At 39.6% G+C, this 22,732-nt stretch overlaps 1 protein-coding gene across 3 annotated transcripts in view; it reads left to right on the top strand.

Annotated features, from left to right (window-relative positions):
- Window positions 1-22,732, top strand: part of LOC137268463 (basement membrane-specific heparan sulfate proteoglycan core protein-like) — a 215,648-nt gene that overhangs the window by 173,147 nt on the left and 19,769 nt on the right. For all 3 annotated transcript variants that reach the window (XM_067803030.1, XM_067803029.1, XM_067803028.1), the window contains 24 exons: window positions 8,435-8,521; window positions 8,951-9,009; window positions 9,245-9,324; window positions 10,642-10,782; window positions 11,013-11,204; window positions 11,487-11,582; window positions 12,296-12,379; window positions 12,642-12,872; window positions 13,428-13,544; window positions 13,940-14,067; window positions 14,556-14,645; window positions 15,013-15,071; window positions 15,430-15,702; window positions 16,074-16,180; window positions 16,640-16,814; window positions 17,433-17,717; window positions 17,990-18,127; window positions 18,237-18,377; window positions 18,568-18,713; window positions 19,385-19,508; window positions 19,705-19,828; window positions 21,007-21,164; window positions 21,637-21,912; window positions 22,474-22,581. In XM_067803030.1, coding sequence (XP_067659131.1) covers window positions 8,435-8,521; window positions 8,951-9,009; window positions 9,245-9,324; window positions 10,642-10,782; window positions 11,013-11,204; window positions 11,487-11,582; window positions 12,296-12,379; window positions 12,642-12,872; window positions 13,428-13,544; window positions 13,940-14,067; window positions 14,556-14,645; window positions 15,013-15,071; window positions 15,430-15,702; window positions 16,074-16,180; window positions 16,640-16,814; window positions 17,433-17,717; window positions 17,990-18,127; window positions 18,237-18,377; window positions 18,568-18,713; window positions 19,385-19,508; window positions 19,705-19,828; window positions 21,007-21,164; window positions 21,637-21,912; window positions 22,474-22,581 — 3,419 coding nt within the window. The remainder of the gene's footprint in view (window positions 1-8,434; window positions 8,522-8,950; window positions 9,010-9,244; window positions 9,325-10,641; window positions 10,783-11,012; window positions 11,205-11,486; window positions 11,583-12,295; window positions 12,380-12,641; window positions 12,873-13,427; window positions 13,545-13,939; window positions 14,068-14,555; window positions 14,646-15,012; window positions 15,072-15,429; window positions 15,703-16,073; window positions 16,181-16,639; window positions 16,815-17,432; window positions 17,718-17,989; window positions 18,128-18,236; window positions 18,378-18,567; window positions 18,714-19,384; window positions 19,509-19,704; window positions 19,829-21,006; window positions 21,165-21,636; window positions 21,913-22,473; window positions 22,582-22,732) is intronic.

Here is a 22,732-nt window from a genome sequence, read left to right as displayed (position 1 = left end):
TTTAGTTAGTTTCCTTGTTTTGTGGAGAATTAGGTTCCAGACGTTGAGAACGTGGGTACAGATCCTTGATGGAACTCGACCTTACAAAAGTACTAGAATCTGTATTTTAATGAGAAAGTGTAATCGTAATTGTGTCATGTTACATTTGACCATGTTCTAAGTGGCATTGTGTATTCATAATCCAATCTGATACTAATGAGCCATTCATAAATCATTAATAGCGCTACAACAATAATCTGTGTTGAAATTTGGATGTTGTGATATATCGGTCACTTCTTTCCATGTAGAAAATATGACTCATCAGCAAAATATCATTGAGGCATAAAACTAAACTAAACTAAACTACACTCACTCACTCACTCACTCATGTTACAAAAAACAGGATTATGCTGATTGGTTGGGAGCAGTGTAAGCAGTCATACCCTAACATCCACAATCCAAGATCACTGGTTTGTCCTCTCTAGCCTCTATTGTTCAGCAGGTGCCATAATGTGGTTTGAATATTGCTGCAGACTGCACCATGTGATGACATTCGCTCATTCAGTCTCACCAATGCCATGTATTGTGAGGTCATGTAGATCATGTACATGTGGAGCCCCCACCCCCATTCCACACCCCAAACACACACAGACCACCCCACCAACCTCAGTGAAGGAGAGTAGGTACTTTGGAGACTGTGTCCAATATGCATGACTTTTGCCCCACACTAAAACACATTTATTGTCACCTTGAGCAAATGATTTTGTTGGAAATCTGCCTCAGTTCACCAAGCAGTGAATCAGGTTTTCACTGAGAGTGATGAGTGAACACTTAAGACCATATGACCTAGGTTTGATTGCCCACATAGGTACTATGTGAGAGTAGGAAGCGACTTGGGTAATGAGGTTGCACATTCAACACGGCTTATATGTGGATTTCATGTCTTACAAGGAAACACATTATTATGTGATATCGGTACATAAGTCATGACAGTTATCAGCCTTGTGCAACATGGTTGAATGACTGTATCTTCATGTCCAATTTGACCCATGAAGATCCGGGTCAGAAATGGTCTTCAGTATCCCATGCTTGTTGTGAGAGGTGTCTTATGGAATATGGTGGTCATACTGTAAGCAGACTGAAATTTGCAACATTTTAACTAAGTTTGCTCTCTAACACACATTCTCTAACAATAGGAACTGTCTTGTTATAATAAGCAAACCTGTCTTTCACGTGGGTAAGGGTGGTTATTACTGGTAAATACACTGAAACAGGTGTCAGGAGATATACAGTGCTTTTGGGATTATGCAAGTAATATGGCAGGAGAATACTCCTGGGCTCCAGATTATGCAGAGTTCGGGATGGGAAATTATCAGCATGCCAAACAGGCTTTTTCAAGTAGGGATTCTGAGTTTATGTTAGTTCGAAGTGGTGATTTATTGGATTAGGTAGTCAGGCAGGCAACCTTGCTCCAAGGCTGTGGAGAGTGCTGAGCCTGTGGGTGTATGGTTATTGTATCCTTCAAAGAGACAAGTCTAGGTAAGGTGAAAAGGATCCCAGCCTGTTATGATTACACAATGCCATTTAGAAAGTGGTCTTATGCAATATATGTCATATTTGGGTGGCTGATTGGGCTTGGCGGCTGACTTTGTGTGCTGGCGATTGGGTGCCTGACTCTGAGGATGCGGGTTCGAATCTCGGATGGGACTCAACCAAAAAAGTACTGGAATTTGTACTTTACTGAGAAAGTGAAATCCCAAATATGACATATGTTGCATCCCAACCTGTTATTCATAATGTTTTAGAAATGATCATTTAGCTGTTAATTTTTATCGTAGAGACTGATGCAAGTCTATCAATCTTGGTGGCTTGGCATATTGTTATGGGACCATAGCATCAATCACTGGTTTCTGCAGCACTTGTTTGTTTAGAATGAGCATTAAGCTAACACTTGTATTTATCATTCCAAACAGGATTCTTCAAGAGGGGATTCTGGTTTTATATTAGTTTGAAGTGTTGACTTTATCAATCAGACATTGTTACTTGGTCTTTGTGACAGCACGGGACGTTGCCATGGTATCAATAGCTGGTTTTCAATCATATATCTGAAATATTGCTCAGTGTGGTATTAACTAAAAAATTAAACCCTAGGCTCATTATAGCTGTGGCGTAGCCTATTGGGTAAAGTGTTCACTCATAATGCCAAAGGTCTGGGTTTGATTCCTCACATGAGTACAATGTGTGAAGCCCATTTCTGGTGTCCCCTAACATGATATTGTTAGATTATTGCTAAATGTGGCCTAAAACCCAACTCACTCACTCACTGTGTGCACAGTTACAGAATTCCAACTTATGCAGTGACAGTTATCTCCTAGCAAGTCTTTGAAGGTCACCATGATATGGAGACGTTGTTGACCATGGCACCACTCTTCTTGAACCATCTCACTTTCTGAGATTTCATTCGCCGATTTATATTTCTGTTATTTCTGCCTCTCTGATGAAGCATGGCTCACCGATGTGAGGTTTCTTTCTGATATTGATTCTTATGTCAACCAACTCAGTTCACAAGACAAACTTGTCTGTGATGTCTACACCACAAGATGCAATCACATTTAAACTGACAGAGTTGTTTTGGATTCTAAATAGATGGCAAGTTGCCAGATCAATAGAGGTTATAGGTCAGGACAAGCTGGGAGCATCATTTTGATGATAAACAGACCAGGGAAAGTTGTAAACTCCAGATCAGTGGGAGATACTGTAAATGGGGTTTGGCCTTTCCTCACAGATATTCCCCCTAAAACCATCATTACTTGCAAAGAGGGATATAAGAATGTATATTCACAGGGGGATGTAAGAATGTATGGCCCTGTTAATAGATGCCAAGATGAGAGACGTTCCTTCAGTGCCAAGGTCGTAGTGACCCATGCTACTCTCAATATCTCTTGGACTGTAGCTTCAGCTCCAGCACTACTTTCTTGTTGCAATTAATAGCTGATTAAAGGTCTGTATTATTTTTAAAAAATATGTGATAACAGATGTCTGTTACAGTAGGGAAAAAAACATTATTTCGTTATATAAAATGTGTGATTTTATTCAAACTATTCACATACTCAGTCATTACTTTTTATTGTGATCTATCAAACATGTTTAGGTTTTGATATCACTGAGTAAAATAAATTTGCAACAGGATATTAATATACAGACTTCAATAATAATCAACTAGTAATGTTCAGAATATGTGTGGCTCTTACAGAAAGAAGAATTAGCAACATTTAATGTGTTTGTAGAATGACAATACCTGTGTCTGACTACAACAGGGGGATTAAAGGGAATGGTCCCGTATATGATAATGTTCCCTGAAATGTTGCAAGTATCTTTTAAACCCATCCATATTGCTCTGATTAATTGGATGAATGTAAGAATGAATAGAAAATGTTATGTCAAAAATCGTTAATATTTTCATCCATAAGTCTGCAGTTGATAAAATCTTATCACATGTTTTTATTTACCAGATCTTAGCAGATTCTGGACCTTGTTGTTAACAAGCCTGTGAAATTAACAAAAGAATGTAGAGTGAACTGATTGGTTAAAATAAGGTTATGAAATGGATAGAATCCTTGAAACTTGTAGGACTTAAAGTGGTATTGTTCTTCAAGAGTCAAGCAGATTCCGGGCATTGTAAATATTAGTGTAGTGTGTTCTGCACTTAATGACCTTCCTTATCTCTTGGCGTGCATTGTATAGTATAGGATGAATGATACTCCCTATGAGGTCGCCCTCTTCACTGACCTCCTTCCATGTAGGTTACATTTCTTAATGATTAACCACTTGTTCTAGCTAAAGGAGGAATGCGTCAGTTGTGGGGGTGTCCCCTGACTGGATGACAGCAATGTGGTGACTTACTTGTTAACGATCTCTCTGAAGATAGTCAGAGGTTAATGGTTACAATTGTCATTTTGTTAGCTTTGGAAATATGAAATGATTAACTGGAACAAACTCTATCTCAAATTAACCTTTAGTATTTGTTTTGTGAGAAATTTGATGAATTTTGTATGTTATTTTTAAGTATGTTAAAATATTCCATTATTCAAAATGGTGACAGTGATCTATGATTTAAGCTAGTTATGCATATACAGTACAGGAATTCCGCCTAATGAGTCATGATGGTGTGTGGAGTTCTTTTTCTAATTAGTTTTGGAGTACATGTATTCCATGATATTTTTTTCAGTGAGTTCTACAGCTAAGAGGAATTTATAGAATTCTTTTGATGTGTCTGTGTGTATACTTTGCAGAGGAACTGTTATGAGTCATGGTGAATTCGTATTTGCATAGCTTGACTGGTACATACTTGTGGCTTTGGCCAGGGAAACAGTTTCAGAGACATTTGTGGTTTGTCTAAAGATTCTCCACTTGTCAATACTTCATCTACATGGCCTGAACTCATACCCTCAGAGGCCTCCCACAAGCTTGTACAGGATCATTCTAAATGTCAGTTCACATTGCTCAGCTCGAGAGCGACCTTGCGTGAACACCTACAGCCAAGATGTAGTAGAGCTGCCTCCGTATAAACTTCTTCAATTAATCAAGTTCACATTACAGGCTTATTTCCCCTGACTGAGAGATCTCTTCGCAGGGTTGTGTACACTTGTTATGTTTACACTGATGGCTACTGGATTGGAACACAGGGACTAAGCTGAGAGTTGGAATGTATGTGTTAATTATATTCAACGATGATTGAAGGAATTCGATTTCGTCATGTGTCAAAAATATTCCTTTTTCTATCTTCTCTGTCACAACAACGCTCTGTGGATAATTCCAAGACATCAGATGAAATAATCGTGTAAGTTTCAATATATGTTCATATATCCAGCATCTAGAAGAAGTCAGGATTTCTGGTACATGTCCTAGCAATATTCAAAAGATAAAAGATTACAATTATCAAGAAACGTTTGTCCTTTGTGTTCATGCTTGATGTGTGTGGTTTTTGTATAAAGTTCTCAGTTTCTCGTAATCTAATTCTAAAAGTTGAATTATTGTCAGCTAACTGGTGACCAGCTGTGACTTACTGGTACCATGTTGACATCATTAGAATGAAGTAGAGCAGTGGGTTTACCATTAGGATGAGTCCAGGATGTTCTGATCTTTTTGTCTCAAGATCAGAAACTGTGCAAATGTAGAACTGAGGTATTTATGGAGACATGTCTGTATCGACTGGATGCTGTTAATTCACCTTTCATTCATGTATTGTATTGAAGTTCTTTCATGATATAAGCTAGCAGTTGAAGGATGTGTGACAAAAAGAACTGTTTTTCAGATGGACGACTTGAGAATTAACTGAAGTCTCATTTGTGGCACCTAAATTTCTATCTCTGTGTTTGCAAGTATCATGTCATGTACTGCGATCATACACAAGGACATGAACTGGGTTTGTTTTGGAAAACATATTATTGTCGTTCTTTGATTTTCAAGGACTATGCTATCCTATCAGACATGGTGTAGAGTGAGATGAGGAATTCAGTGATAATAGATTGTATTCAGACCTGTGATGGCTCGGTGCTGCTCAGTCATGCAAAACTGATATGGATCTTAATCTGGAAATAATGAATGTTATTCTGTAAACTGTATGTCAAACCACAAGCCTTGTTTTGTCCGTAACACGAAGTCAAAGTGTCTGAAGACTTTCTTCATCTTCAGAAATGCTGTTTTACTAGTTCTTTGTGATGGAGAACCTGTTTTTGATGAAAATGCCTGTATTGTAACTGAGGTGCTTAAGAAAAAATTGATTTAGATATATCATTTCTCTTGTGATTTGCAATAATATTTTACAACAGAAAATAAGAATTCCAGGAATATTTTAATCTTTTGCTACTAAAAATTTTTCAGAAATGTTTCTGTTATTTGTTAAGGGCAATCTGGTAATGTTAATTATATTATGTTGTAATTGTTGAATTAATTTATCACTTACAGAAAAAATGATTTGGGCATAATGTCAACTATTAAGTATTTCAAAATGTAACATATTTAATGATCAGATGAACAAATCTGATCGTAAAATCTTTTTGATTAAAATGAATGATTATCACAAGTTAAATAAGCATCAATTCTGTCCTGAGTCTCAATGTCCAATCCTATACATTACACATTTATTATTCATAGAATCGTAAAATGTCCTGCATTTGCATGTATTTCTTAAGTGTAATTCCTGTGCTATCCCTGAATTGCATATCCAAGATATTTTAAACTTGATCTGATTTGTAAAGTTTCCAGCTATTTTGAATAAAATCGTCTCATGTTGGTATTGAAAACATTTAATACAAATCTGAGCTCAGATTCCCAACATGGATTTCAGCCATTATGTTGTAGGCCTATGGTTACTGAAGCATGGAGTCAGCATGTCAGAGATTAATTGGTCATCTAACTGTGTTTACCATCAGGGCTGTGTAGCCCATGTCAGTCTTAATCAATATCTCTCGTCAGGAGAAGATATCTCAGACTCCAAACTAGGCTTGGTGGAGACATGAAAATGTTTGGGATTTAATTCAAGTGTTCAATATTGATAAAGATTAGTATAAATGTAAGTTTATGTATGGTATTTTTGCCAGTCTTTCAACAAATATATGAATGTATTGGTGTGGTATTTAAATTAGGAAATAGAGTAAAGTAAAGCAGTTTTTGAAAGGCATTTAGATGTTGAACGATCATGAAAACATGGTATGTTTTATGGATAACAACGTCTCATTTCTGTACACGATGATTCAGAGAAAATTCTAGTTCCTTTATTCAGCTGATGAAGCTGTGATCTATAAAACGTGTCATGTATTCATGAAGTAAAGTAGTCATTATCAAGTCTTCTAAGGTCCTGTTTCACAGATTCCCTCTGTGCAAGGGGCCTTGAGTGAATGCAATTCTTTGAGGTCCTGTTTCACAGATTCCCTTTGTGCAAGGGGCCTTGAGTGAAAGCAATTCTTTGAGGTCTTGTTTCACAGATTCCTCCAAGTACCTACCTGCATGTAGGGTCTTCCATGTTTGTACTCCTTTAGGGTCCTGCCAAATTCACAGATTCCTCAAGCAAGTACCTGTGTGCAAGGGTCTTTGTTGCTTCAGACAATTGTCAGAAATATGTCCAGTTCTATATGGGGCAAGGCAGGCACCTGATTAACGTGTTTAGTTGTCATCCAACACTATATAGTGGCTGGAACAGGACCAGACAGTGAGATTGTTCCTCCCCAGGTAGGTAAATGATGTACTCTTGGACCATTACCTACTCCACTGGAGAAATTAGTGCACCTTCTTCTGTGACATTCTTTTATGCCATAATATGTGCTCTTGTTCTGTATCTAATTCGGGAAAAAACTGTGAGATGCTTCAAGGATGAATATAAGTTGTATCTAACAGCCTGATAAAAATATTTTTGTCGTAAAGGTAATCCTGTGATAAAATGCATTGCAGGTTGCTATGAAGTGGGTCAGTGGTTTCAATGGCATTTCCCTGTTAATGTGTGTATCATGGTGAATATGGTTTGTTGATAACCAGATGATATGTTGTATGCACAGCTTAGATGTTCAGCATAAAATACTTTTTCATTATGTTGACATGGTAGGCACATTAGAAAAGTTCTAAGCTTTATACAGCAGGTGTCCTTCCTAGTTCTGGGGTGTCTGATGTTCAAGGCAGTTAGCGTCACAGTTTGCAAGTGAAGAGAAACCTGTGACTGTAGGTTTGAATCCAAGATTCACCTGCATTATATATCTATGTTTGTGTGATCAGTGCTCTTAATCCTGGGCTTTATGAGAATGATGGTGCCCAACTCAGAGACCCTTACTGAGTTCATGCCTCCAAACAGCATCACTGATTATAAACATGGACACATAACTTTAGCCATGAAAACACATTGCAAATATTTAATCAGTGTATCCATGCAAAGTTTATATGTTTTGAAACACCTCTGTTATCTTGGCTTTGCTGATGAATTTATTTATGTGGGCATGTTTTGTCAAGTAATTGTTGAACTCAGTTAAACCTGGGGCAAGGGTGACAGTGTCATATGGCCTGTCACTTGTGAAGCTCAGAATTCGTCTTAAGTAATCCATGCCTGTCAGAAAAGGGTTGCTGACGTTGTAGACACATGTCTCTGTATCCCAGTTGCAATGGATATACCATTGCCATATATCTGTAATATTGGTGACAGCAGCTTTAATCAACCAACTCTGTGGCCTGTGGTGTAATGTCTCACTATTCAGAGCTGTAGCAACCTTCACTCACTTGTTCTGAGCTTAAATTCCAGATCCCTGAATCTCCATCTTAGTTTTACAGCTCTGCACATTTGCTTGTGGGTTTTTACAGAATATAATGTGTCACTTGTTGCCTTTCTGAGAAAATAAATGTGACTATATGTATATACTGACGTTTTGTTAAGGTGGCCTCATCACTCATTGTGGTTTACTCCTTATTTCAGATTCAGTCCAACTTGTATTCTGGATACCGATGGTCAGGTGACCTGCAACGCATGCCCTGCTGGACACACTGGCCGAAGATGCGAAACGTAAGTCAAGACTGATATGGTCAAATTTCTGCAATTCAGAAACAGTGAATGATCTACAGTGATCCTTACACAAGTGATGATGTGTTTTTCAGGATGGACATCATCAAGGCCCTGTTACACAGAGCTCTCATAAACTTAAGATCTTGTAACCTTTCTCGTAGCAATCGCACTTCCTGTGTTATAATTTAGGAGGTCTGTTGCTTGTTACACTTGACCTGAATTACCACAAGCAGGTTATTGCTGTTTTCTATAAACTGGACTAGTTAATTGTAGTCACCTGATAGGTAACTAGGATGTTTGTTCAAGGGTTATGTTGTGTGAACCTGCACTTCATAAATTTTCCGCATTTATTGGTGTAAGTTCACTCTGTTGTTGACTGTTATCATAATGACCTTGACTGTGACCCTAATGACCTTTACCTTGTTCTAGATGTCTCCCAGGATACACAGGTAACCCATTGCAGCCTGGAGACTACTGTCAACTCAGAGGTAAGTACCATTTACCTAAAACTATTTATCACTTCATGAACACTTTTTTATGGTAAATATGGCTCCCTGTAGAGAAATGCAAGATAGGTTCTGTCATACCTGTTTCTGATTGATAAAAGTGGTTCCTTACCTGTTTAATACCTGTATCTGACAAAAGAGGTTACTTTTCTTTGATACCTGTCCCTGATTGATAAAAGTGGTTCCTTACCTTCTTGATACCTGTCTGTGATTGCAGGTGTGGACTGCGAGTGTGACCAGAGAGGAACTATCCCCAATACCCAGTGTGACCCCACAACTGACCAGTGTCAGTGCAAGGTAAGAGGATTTCAAAGATGAGGTGGGGGGATATTTGATGACTGTGCCTTGTCCATTGGTTGCAGATGAAAATATGTCCTAACCCAGCTTGCTGAAATGATGAATTGAAACGAATAAATGAAAATTAATATTTTGCAGAAAATGCTGTTAAACTCAACTTGACTTCCTCTTTTACTGAAGCAAGAAAATCAATGTTATCTTGGCATTGCTGTATAGGAGAAAACACTTCTCCTCGGTTTTGGTAGACAATGTAAAACCAGATTCGGAGGGACCCCGACCCGATGGTTTTACATTGCCTACCAAAACCGAGGAGAAGTGTTTTCTCTAACATATATACCGTCAATGATGGGTAATTACAATGTAGATGATCATTTAATGAAGCTACATAACAATAACTGAAGTGCGCGAAAAATCAATTTAGTGACAGTAACTATAAGTAGATGATTTAACCAGTCCACCTTCATCAGCCTGGTGGCATGCGGTAGAGCGTCTGCCTATGGATAAGAGAATTGCGGTTCCAATCCCATTTCGGGACTTTAATCTTGAACGATATTTTTCAGTTGATTTCAAACACTCTAAGATCATTTGAATGTTGATGTTCATATAAAGTTCAGAAAAGTGAAGCGGTCTTACTAACAAAAAGTAAAACCTGGGAAGCAGTCTTACTAACGAAAAGTAAAACCTGTCCCTCCAGAACAAAAACCTCAAGTGCGGTTATTCTGGAAAAACAAGAGATGACCTGATATATAGTGAGAAGCAGTTTATTTATGTGTGCATGTTTTGTCAGGTAATTGTTGAACTGAGTTAAACCTGGGACAAGGGTGACACTGTCACCTGGCCTGTCACCCATGGAGATCAGAATTGGTCTTAAGCAACCTAGGCTTGTCAGAAAAGGCAACTAATGGGATGGTAGACACTTGCCTTTGTATCCCATTTGCATGGATTGATTGCTCATGGTGTTGATCACTGGATTGTCTGGTCCAGACTTGACTATCTATAGACCATCACCATACAGCTATAATATTGCTGAGAGGGCGTTATACAACAAACCAACTAACTCCCTGGCCTCTCACTATTCAGAGCTATGTCTCATGGAAATGACGATAGTATTTTCTACTCTTCAATGCCCTTTATTTATTGCTGATCCCCTCTGAAATGCATTTTGGATAAAACTGATATCGTGAATTTTGAAGCATTGACCCAGAAAGTAGATGTCACAAGACTGAATATATTTATAAACCTGCCAAAGGTCTGGGATCAAGGGTGCCACCGTATTGACAGAGCAGCCTGTCCTTACATCTACTCTTAATGTTCCAGGCTTACGTTCAGGGCCAGAAATGTAACACCTGTGTTGCTGGATATTTCTACTTGGATGAGTCAAATCCCCAAGGATGTCTGTCCTGCTTCTGTATGGGAGTCACCAACCAGTGTACCAGTTCTGGCTACTACCGGGATGTGGTGAGTGTCATTAGCGTCATCACTCACCTGAGGAAGGAACAAGAATTAGCTCCATAACATGTGTCACGTATTCATGTTTGTCCATCTTCTAAATGACCATGAAAAGCATTATTCGACATGTACCAGGATGTGGTGAGTCTGTCATGTTGCTGAATTAAACCTTGTTCTTCTGATGTTTGATTTTTTTGTGTAACAGCAGTCAAGCTACAATCTGATTATATGATTTCCAGATCCGACCACAGTTTAACGCTGATGGTACCCACAACTTCGGTCTGACGAACCGCCGCCTGAGTCGTATGATCAAGGATGGCTTTGAGGTAGATGCCAGTCAGGATCAGATCACCTTCAAGGGCTTTGATGGAATCCAGAGAGAACGAGAGAGCTTGTTCTTCCAGCTGCCTCCACGTTTCCGTGGCAACAAGGTCCGTATCAAAAGATTTTTTGAAATGTGTAACTTTAGATAATTTTCAGATTTTATTTGTTTAATAACCTCTATTTTCATCTTATTTTGACAGTCTAATAATGAGGACATTACAAAGGTTGATTCGAACAATTGGATTTCATTTCTGAAAAACAATTCTAGTCACTGCAGAAAACATATGATCATTGTCTACAATATGCATTTGGACATTCTTATACACAATGCTAACCTCGATCTGATCTCATGTTGATGTGTACAATGATGTACAATGTTGTACTTGCAGGTCTCATCCTATGGTGGTATGCTCCGCTTCACCTTGGAGTACACTGTTGCCTATGACTCTGGACAAACATACATGGACGTTGACATCGAAATCATTGTAAGTTTCTATACCTATCCAGTATAAAAACTTAACATTCCTTGTTCTAAAACCTTCATATAGTGCTGAAACAACAAATGATCTGTTCACTGCAACATTGATGTCTTTGGCTGTTTTATGCTGCTCTCCAGAAATATTCCAGCTATATAGTTGTGTTCTATAAATTATCAAATCTGTACCAGATGATCCAGTGATTGATATCTTGAGCATTAGTCAACTCACCTGGGGTAGAATAGCCTTCAGGAACCCATGCTTGCCATAAAAGGTGACTATGCTTGTTGTGAGAGGGGACTAATGGGAACAGATGGTCAGGCTCGCTCACTTGGCTGACACAGCATTGGTTCCCAATTGCACAGATCAAGGCTCATGTTGTTGAATACTAGATTATTTCATCCAGACTGGATTATTTACAGACCGCTGCTATATAGCTGGAATATTGCAGAGTGTGGTGTAAAACTAAACTCATTATTAACCAAGTAAGGTCTGACATCTCGATCCTTTCAGTGCAAGAAGTACAAGAAGACCACTTCTTGCACAGACCTCCAGGTGCCCTTTGACCTTTCTCTTTTTCCGAATTTCAGGAACATTATTTTTGGTGTGAACACACAATTCAGAATGGTGATTATATGTCATCCTCAAGCCAGTATTTGTGTTATGAACTGCTGAGACAAGCAACTGTAAATGATCTTCAACCCAATATTTGTATTATTCAGAGTGGTGACAAACGACTGTACATGATCTTCAACCCATCTGCCAAACCAGTTGAACCACAGACCTATGAGATTCTCCTTCGTGAGGTGAGACAGTGATTCAGTACAGAGTAAAAATGTCCATTATATAATATGTCCATTAATAATTGAACCATTAGAGGACACAGAAATCCTCCATTTAATACCCAAGAGCTTCTGTTTATGTTGTCTTTGTGTACCACTTACATTGTTTTTTTTGTTGTTTTTTTTTCTGCAAATGCAACATTTCCATTAATAAAATGAATAGTTATGAGGAAAACAGCATTCCGTCCTATCTGAGTTTCATCTCGCGTCTTTTTCTTCCTCTTAGTCATCGTTCCGCTCCTTCGATGGGTCTTCCCCAACAAGGGACTCCTTCCTGACCATTCTGTCTATGATTGACGGAATCCTCATCCGTGCCACTCACCACACCATCATGGGCTCCGCTACCCTGCGTGACATCAGCATGGACATCGCTGTGCCCCGCTCAACTGGACAACGTCTTGCAAACGAGGTGGAGAGTTGTCAGTGTCCCGAGGGATACACTGGTCTGTCATGTGAGGTGAGGTTTACTGGTGTCATTGAAAATTGTTGACAGTCTGGATGCTGTTGTACAAGACAACCTACTACTTTTGGTCTATGTCAAGGGACATAAATTACTATCACCTTAATGCTGAGACTACCTCAAGTCTATGTAAAGATATGGAAGATACAGTCACCTTAGCTCTAAGGCTGCTGTAAGTCTATGTAATAAAAAGGGAGTTACGGCCACCTTAGTGCTAAGACTTCTGTATGCCTGTGTAAAGGTATGTGAGTTACAGTCACCATAGCACTAAGACTACTGTAAGTCTATGATAAGGTATTGGATTCAAATTCACCTTTGTGCAAAGATTGCATTGCACAACAGCACCCAGATCTTTGAAACAAATTGCCATAGTTGTGTTTAAATTCCAAGTTTTACAACATTTTACCATATTAAACTTGTATTTGTCAATCATATGATCATTTATGAATTCTCCTGAACACTTATGTAGTATAGTCATGTATGTCATGCCATGTAATAATCTGTGTTTATACCTAATGAGTAGTGTAAGTGATACCCTACGTCTTCTTCCAGGAATGTGCTGCCGGCTTCCTGCGTGTAGAAGAACCTGGAACTCCTCGTGGACGATGTGTGCGCTGCAACTGTAATGGACACGCCACGTCATGTGACCCCAATACAGGACGTTGTCTGGTAGGTGCCGTTCAAGCTGAAAGTAGATCATTACATTCTTATATGCGTACTCCTGTAATAGATATCAGTAAGTAATGTGATATCTGCTTCTTCATTAACAAGAATCTCATACAGATACTATGCGCTAAGCAGTTTTCAGTGTAAGCTAGCTCTTCCTTTAGTGTAAATTAAGGAAATACACCCAACACTGTCCTCCATGAAAAGATGGAATAAATAATCATTGGCTTGTGTCAGTAATGCTCATCCAGCTGTGTTATGGTGTATCCGAACAGGAATGGTTGTTTTAAGAAAGTCATCCTCATGTCTGCTAGGTCAGGATGTTACCTTGGCATTACGATGATTACTTTGATGTTACCATGACCTTACCTTGACCTTACCTTGACCTTAACTTACAGAACTGCAATGACAACACTGAGGGAGACAGGTGTGAGAGGTGTGCCTCTGGTTACTACGGTGATCCAACAGTCGGCACTCGCAGCGACTGTAGACCATGCCCATGTCCTCTTACCATCCCATCCAATCAGTGAGTAGAAACATATCAGGTGACAATGCAATGAAAAATACCCATGCTATATATTAGTGGTTGTTAACATGAGGTATTAAGGAGTGGTGGTATATATTTATTAATACAAAGATATATCTCCTAGCCATTAAATAAGTGTATGCCATAATATTTAAATACATAAGAACAATTTTTATTTACCTTTCTTCCTTTGGTGAAATATCGTGTTAACTACAGTCATGTCTTGTTAATCTGACATCATCCATTTAACAGCAAATTGTTGGATTAACAAGGATGTCAGACTAAATTAATAAGACTAAGTTATGTTTATTCAATTTTTTCCCAAGAAATATGTCTGATAAAGCGTCTTGTTACACAAACAGAGATCGGATTAACGAGACTTGACTGTACTTATTATATGACTCGCTCATACAATATTCTTGCATGAAAGCAACTCGAGTGTTCCAGTCAGCCATGTTTGTTCTCTGATTGTGTCTTTTGATTCCCAGATTCTCTCGCACATGTTTCCTGGACCCCTCGGACAACCGTGTAACATGTGACCGCTGTCCACCAGGATATACCGGACGTGACTGTGGCACGTGAGTGAAAACAACTACACAAAATTTAGGAATATCTTGTGTTTGTTCTGCTAAGTGGATAATTATTCAATAGAGGCATGTTGTATGTTTTTTCTTGTAATCCCACCTTTAGCAGTAGTCAAGCTGTGATGGTCGCTCCAAATAATGAACAAAGTGGCTATATAAAGCTCAGGATGGCTGTACAATCAGCCGCATGTGACCTCCCTCTGCACCGGTGCTGAATATTTGTTGTGCTGTGTGAAAGGAGATTGACATGACTATTTCTTCCCCTGTGTGTTACCTCTCTTTGCAGCCGTGATGAAGGCTGTGTAAGTGTGAGAAGGTTGATATGACTATTTATTCCCCTGTATATCACTTCTCTCTGCAGCTGTGCTGAAGGCTATGTTGGCAACCCAAGGGAACCTGGCGGCTCATGTGACAGAGATGGTGAGTGATACTTGATGCTGAACCTGCCTTCATATCTGGTTACTGGCAAATGAAGCCGTGTGGCAATCTTACATTCTGCAAAGAAAGCAATAATGGTTGTATTTTTGTGGAGACACATTTTGAGTTGTCTTCTTTGATTTAGGAAAGTATTTTCAATAAATTTATCAAGAATCAGGATTTATTACATCATTACCATAAATCTTGTATTTGTGGCTGAAGTCATTCTGCAGTATTTCAGATTTTCTGTTGAAATCCTCTTTTGTTCTTCCTGCAGTAGCATTAGCAGTCCACGGCACATACATATGTTCATAGGAGGGAAACTTCATATCACCTAATTGCTGTAATATACTTGTTTCAGTGAACAACCGTCCTCAGGTTGTTGTGACTCCTATCCGTCTTAGCGAGCCTCTTGGATCAACAGCAACCTTCCAGTGCCAGGTGTCAGGACGAGGACCCTTCAACGTTGTCTGGAGTCGACTGGATGGACGCCCAATGCCTGGGAAAGTCCGCACTAGTGCCAGATATCAACTGACCATCCCTGACCTTGAATCTTCCGACGGTGGTCGATATGTCTGTACTGCTACCAACAACTACGGAAGTGTCAGAGAGTTTGTGGAGTTGACGATCAGTGGTAAGCGTAGACAAGGGTTCTCTGACAGCTATGTTAAACCATCCCCTATGGTCCAGGGATTTAGTCGGTGAATCTGTTACTGCAGATAGTTAAGATTATTTTCTACAATTGGCATTACATATATAGTAGATTCTCTCTTTTTCCTGCATAGCCAATGAACTCAAACTGACTATGGCATTTCTGTGTTAAAGACTTAGGGGAGGTAACTCTCTTTTACAAGTGAAACACATCACATGCTTAAACCTCACATGTGACCAAGAGTAGGCATGAGAAAATAATAAATGAAAACAGAATAAATGTATGAACCCATTGTATGACTGACACAAAATGCAGCAGGAGAAGTGAATGTCTGTTGCATATTACCACTTCAGCACCCACTAATCCCATCCGAGTCCGCATCGAGGAGCCCCGAGAAGTGGAGACTAGGATCGGAGCCAGCGTCAGGTTCATCTGTGTCGCCATCTCCTACAATACTGAGGTACATCTAACAGGTTTTGCTCATTCTGAATTATGGGGATTTGATTGTTGAAGATCTCTGATAGTCTTTCAATATGTGCTGTGGCTTTAGGTTTTCAATGGGACCATTTTGGAGTATAAATTATGTACAAGAATAGGAAACCACCAGTACTATGTGTCCTGTGTTTTAGTCTGTCATTATCATGCTTTAAAAGTCATATTTTTATCAGAAGCTTTATTTCTACTGATTAGTTGTACAGGTAATAGGAGCAATTATGCCTTATATGAATAAAGCATGTTTTTACTGGAACAAACTTATGTGTGAAAGTTTTGATTTTGTCTTAGAGTGGATATATACAAAAGACTTACAAAGTAAATATCATGTCAATCACTGTAACTTTCTCTGATGTAATTTTGCCCCCTGTTGTTGATAGACTGCTGTCATTGATTATGTTGATCGCTACTTGTTTTTCCACTGTAGGCCAACTATATTCTGTCATGGACCAAGAATGGCGCTGGTCTGCCAGAGAAGGCTGTTGACCAGAATGGCGTCCTTGTCATCCCCAACATCCAGCCTGAAGATGAGGGTACATACACATGTACTGGCTCTGATGCCTATGGAGTTGACCGAGTCACAGCGGTTGTCAGCATTGCTGGTAAGGAGGTTACATTTGGAAAGATTGTTTTTGCATAGTCGTTTTGACAAGGAGAGCTGGTTCAGACAATTCAATGCTTGATGCATTTGTATACAAGAGTGTAACAAAGGTTTCATTGTATCTATAAGATGGGTTTCACTGTAACAAGGGTTTCATGGTATCTGTAACAAGGGTTTCACTGTAACATGTGTTTCACTGTAATAATTTCTTTGCTGTATGAGTAACAAGGGTTTCACTGTATCTGTCACAAGGGTTTCACTATAATAAGGGTTACAATGTATGAGTAACAAGGGCTTCCCTGTATCTGTCACAGGGGTTTCACTATAATAAGTTTTACAATGTATGTGTAACAAGAGTTTCCCTGTATCTGTCAAAAGGGTTTCACTATAATAAGGGTTACAATGTATGAGTAACAAGGGTTTCCCTGTATCTGTCACAAGGGTTTCACTATAATAAGGGTTACAATGTATGTGTACCAAGGGTTTCACTGTGTAGTATGGATTTCATTGTATGTGTAGTGAGGATTTCACTGAACATGAAGCAAGGATTTCGCTGTATATGTAGCAAGGATTTCACTGTATGCGTGGAGACTGTATGTGAGCATTGTGCTGATTCCAGGTCGAGAGGAACCTCCAGTAGCCAGAATTGAGCCCCGCTATCTGCAAGTCAATGTTGGCGATTCCATCGAGTTCCGCTGTATCGCTGAGTCAAGTCCACCATCGACAATTGTGTGGACTCGTGGAGAGAGCGGACCCCTACCTGACTATGCCACAGTGGAGAACGGTGTGTTCCGCATCCCCTCTGTACGGAAGAGTGATGAAGCCGAATACTACTGCAAGGCCACCAACCCCGCTGGCATGTCGACCGTCAGAACCATCTTGTACGTCACTGGAACAGCTCCAGGTGAGAGTCCATGCTCCATATAATATACTCTAGCATGGCAGCTTGAATAATATTTCAGATAATAAAAATAATAATCCATTTCTCCACGCATAATGCAAGTCGAAGTGATCAGTGTTCAAAGTCATACAGCACAGATCCACTTGTCAATAAGTAAACCCTGGATGTCGTAGCAAGGACTTTTGAGATGCTATTGATAGGGAACATAGGAGTTCTCATAGGAGTTTTCTTTCCATAAAAATGATTCTCATCCACTTGTTTAAATAATTTTTCAGAGCCAGAAGTCACAATTGTGATCAGGAGAACTCAAGTGACTGCCATCGTGGGCACAACAGTCACCTTGGAATGTTACTCTCAGAATGGTGGTGATGTGATCCTTGTGTGGTCTCGGGAACGCCAGGGTCTCCCATCAGGTAGGTATTGTCTCTTGATAAAAATGAACTGTAGCTTGGAGCAGTTTTAAACCCAATTCATTCACAGGGTGACTTTGTGAACCCTGTATGTATTGTACTTTCATTGCAGGTTCCAGCCAGGACAATGGTATCCTGACTCTACCCAATGTCCAACCATCATATGCCGGATCATACTTGTGCACTGGTACCACCCCCACTGGCAAGACAGGTGTTGGACGCACAACCCTCACAATTGAACCTGGCGTGGAAAGTGAGTTTATCTATTGCTTGGTTGTGGTATGGAGCCATTTTGTCAGTGATTCAAAGCAAATTGATGGAATAGGACAGACTTGTGTTGTTAAAACGAGTTAAACATCATTGTTGGTTTCAAACCAAGTTAAACAATTAGGAGGCCAAGTACTATTGATCGGATGAGTTAAAACTCATGTGCTGTTCTCTAGGAGAGGCTCCAACTGTGACCATTGATGAGAAGATGCAGGTGATTCCTTCTGGAACAACAGGAACAATCCGCTGTGTTGTCACTGGAATACCCAAACCAACCATCACTTGGAAGAGGGCCCGAGGAGAGCTCTCCAGCAACCATGTGGTATGTACCTGTAGCATTATTATTAGTAGTAGTAGTATATGATACTTGTAGAATGCCAAGATCCAGCTCAGCTGAGCTGCGCAAATGCACTATGTCTTGCCAATGATCACTGGATGCACATCATAATTTTCAACCTCAACTCCCTTAGGAGCATACAACTATTGCAACGATGTAGGCTGACCAAGGTTCGTGGCTTTTCCATCATTAGCAGTTCCTCATTCACAGTTGGGAAGACTGGGACACATAGTCACAGTACTTTGTCCAGTTTTACTGCATGTTAGTCTACTGCAACCACAACTGGCTGGTTGGTTGGTTAGTAGGTTGTTCAACACAGCACTGAACAGTATTCCAGCTAGATGACGGCAACCTGTAAATAATCCTGCCAGTAGACTGATCAAAATCATGAGCGTCATTCTATGCAAATGGGATATGATGACATCTCAACCAAGTCAGTGAATCTGACCACCTGATCCCATTAGTTACCTCTTGCAAATAGCATGGGTTACTGAAGACTAAGAAACTTGTATAAGCAAAGGTATACTTGTAAACTGACAGAAAAATGTCTTAATATGTCTTAAGTACAAGTAACATGCAATATTTCTTGTCTTATTTGAACAGTGACATTCAGTGAACAGAATTTTGTACCCACAGACTCACGTTGTTGTCTTCAGGTCAGTCAAAATGGAGAAATCCTTAGAATCACCCAGGCTTCAATGGCCGATCGTGGAGTTTACATCTGTCTGGCCGAGAGTGTTGCTGGCAGAGCAATGGCCTCCGCTATGATTGATGTTGAACGTACGTATATATCAGTGCTTGATGGTGCATGTATAATGATCATTCATGATATTATATTCTCTAGAATAGCGGTAATTTGCAGTATGGAATGTTTAAACACAGTGTTAAATTTATCCTGTATATTATGGTACTGATTATTGTGAAATACTGATTTCATCCTTAATATATGTACTAAGCAAGCACCTGTTTGTGTTAGGTCGTGAGATGCCAGTGGTGGAGCTGTATCCTGCTAACTCAGTAACTATCAGGAATGGAGCCAGTGCCCTGTTCCAGTGCCGTGTCACAGGGGGGACACCATCTCCGACAGTCACATGGACCAGGTATACAGTGGCACACCTGTCTAATCTAACACACCTGCCTCAATAGTCAAGTGGTGTTCTAGGTATACTAAGGGAAATAAATAAGGGAACACCATTTCATGGCAGTGTTTCTTCATTTCTTCTTAGGTTTCCTCCCACAGTGCTGTTCTAAACAGGTGATGAAAACTGGAAAATATTAAAGGAATTCTTCAATTTTCCTGTTCTCCCTATTTTTTCTTTCAGTTTACATTGTATACAAATTAAAAGTAAGACAGTGAACCCTTAATATACTGCTATCACTAGGGTCCATAACCTGTTCTAAGAAACAGCATTATACTGTTCTAAGAAATACCGTTATACTGTTCTAAGAAATAGCATTATACTGTTCTAAGAAACAGCATTATACTGTTCTAAGAAATAGCATTATACTGTTCTAAGAAATACCATTATACTGTTCTAAGAAATAGCATTATACTGTTCTAAGAAATAGCATTATACTGTTCTAAGAAATAACATTATACAGATATTCATTGCTCGTGATAAGTGAGCCAGAGGTTCAACAATTGTTATTCAATATTTTTTCCATAAATATCTACCTGTTTATCCTTGCCATCAAATTCAGTGCTTTATGTCTTACTTACATACTTGATAGTGTGGTTTGACATGATAAATATGCAAAAATATGTATCATTCAAGATGGAGGTGTCAGTAGCAACATATTTTTTACTTACCTTACCATAGGTCTATAGCATATTACCTCAAGCTTCACTTAGTAGGAAATTATAAAAGGAATCAGTGTAAATAGCGTAGTAAATCAAACTTTATTAGTTGGGAAAAAAGAGGTATCAACTCAAACACGTCTAGACAAGACGACGCTTGAAGTAAAAGTGAAGCTCTCCTGGAGTCTGTGCGCATGCGCAGTAGGGAGATCCAGATACTTCCGTATCGTTACAGTCGTCGAATTCAATGTAGCCATTCAAGATTGAATAGCAATTCAACTCTGTCAGATCTCCTACTAAGCGAAGCTTGAGGTAATATGCTATAGACCTATGGTAAGGTAAGTATTAAAATATCTAAAATATTTAGATTTTGTGAAATGTGTTACTGAAATTGTTTTCTGGTTGTAAACAGACTAGCCTTGCCCACATGTAACAAAATATGGATAATGACTTATAGTGTTGTATCATTTGTCTTGCCAGAGTTGGAGATGAGCCTTTCACCTCGACAACAGATGTGATGGATGAGAATGGAGTCATTATGTTCAAGGGAGTGACTGGCGACGAACAAGGATCCTATGTATGTACTGCTACCAATGCCATGGGAACAGTCACTGTTACGGCCACCCTCAAGATTGAAGGTCAGTAATGAAGACTCTGGAGTGATATTGGGGTAAAGGGTTGACTGTTGCTTCCCTGCTAGCGTATTGTCAAATGGTGTTCCAGTTAGAACTGGTACTTAGCAGTTTATGCTGGTCAGATAAAACAAGCAAATAGATATGCTGGTGGGTTAGAACTGGTTCCTGGAAGTTTGTGCTGGGTGTACCATGATTTGGTGGTGGGTTAGAAGTGCTTCCGAGCAGTTTATGTTTGTCTTAAAAGATGACAAAATGTATGTAGCAGTCAGTGTGGTGACTTGGATGTTTGCATGTCATCATCACCCAGTGGTGTGGATCACTGCTGTCAATACCAGTCATCAGATTGTCTGGTCAAGAACTGACTGTTGATAGGCATCTTTTGTAGAGCTTGAGCATTGCTTATTGCCACCTTAAAGTGCTAGCATGTCGAAGGTATGGTAACATACTAATGTTGGCATGCCTTACATTGTTACAGGTCCTCCCAAAATTTCCATCTTGCCCAGCCGCAAAGTGACATCTCTGGAGGGCGAACGGGTCACCCTGGAATGTACAGGAGAAGGCGAGCCGACACCCAATGTGTTCTGGCGCAGTGATGCACGCAGGAGGAGTGATGTCCTCCCAGAAGCTTCATATGAAGATGAAGGATCTGCTCGACTTATCTTTGATTCTGTGGCCAAGTCTGATGCTGGCCGATATGTCTGCATTGCCACCAATGAACGAGGCCGGGATGAGGCATCTGTAGATCTAGAAGGTACACATTGGATGAGTTAGACTTGTTGGCATCCACAAGCAGAGCTGGAGCCATGTGCAAAAAGCAATCTTAGTAACGTGAATGTTGTGAGCAAATGTAAAAGTGCAGGGGCCGAGAAATCCTTCAGAAAGCTTCATTCATTAATCATCTGTGGCATTCATTGGGTTACTGGGGCGGTAGGGTAGCCTAGTGGTCAAAGCAATTGCTAATCATGCTGAAGGTCTGGGTTCGATTCCCTGCATGAGCACAATGTGTGAAGCCCACTCCTTGTGCCCTCCACCCCCCCCCACCCCCTCCCCATTGTGATATTGCTGGAATATTGCTAAAAGCGGTGTATAAATAAAACTCACTTGATGAGTTACTGTTCACTTATTACAGCACTGGAGTAAGAAAAATGTGATTGCCACATAAGGAATAATAACCATTGAATTAATCTTTGAATGTTCTTTGATTACCTCTAGTGTTTAAGAAGTTAATAGTACTCATTCATTGTTCAAAGTTTCCATGGATGTTGTGCAAATTGGAACAATTTTAATACAACATTCCCATATTACTTTTTAGTTATCACTGATGGTGGACCACGACCTGATGTTATAGTGGACATCCAAGGACCAGACCAGATGTCCCTTGTTGCTGGACAGTCTGTGGAACTCACATGCTCTGCACAAGGTATGATCCAACATGGCTACCACTGGTGGGACTGGCCTTCATTGAGACGTTGTGTGCAAACATGTTGCAATTCATTTTCTTTACTATTTTTTGTGTTGTATTTTTTTAACGACTTCATAGTGAAAGGAGTGTTTTTGTAACACTTTTTGAG

Source organism: Haliotis asinina, chromosome 16 (assembly GCF_037392515.1).
Source record: "Haliotis asinina isolate JCU_RB_2024 chromosome 16, JCU_Hal_asi_v2, whole genome shotgun sequence".
In the NCBI taxonomy this organism is placed as follows: Eukaryota; Metazoa; Mollusca; class Gastropoda; order Lepetellida; family Haliotidae; genus Haliotis; species Haliotis asinina.
Note: the sequence above shows the minus strand (reverse complement) of the source record. Positions and strands in the feature narration are given on the sequence as shown.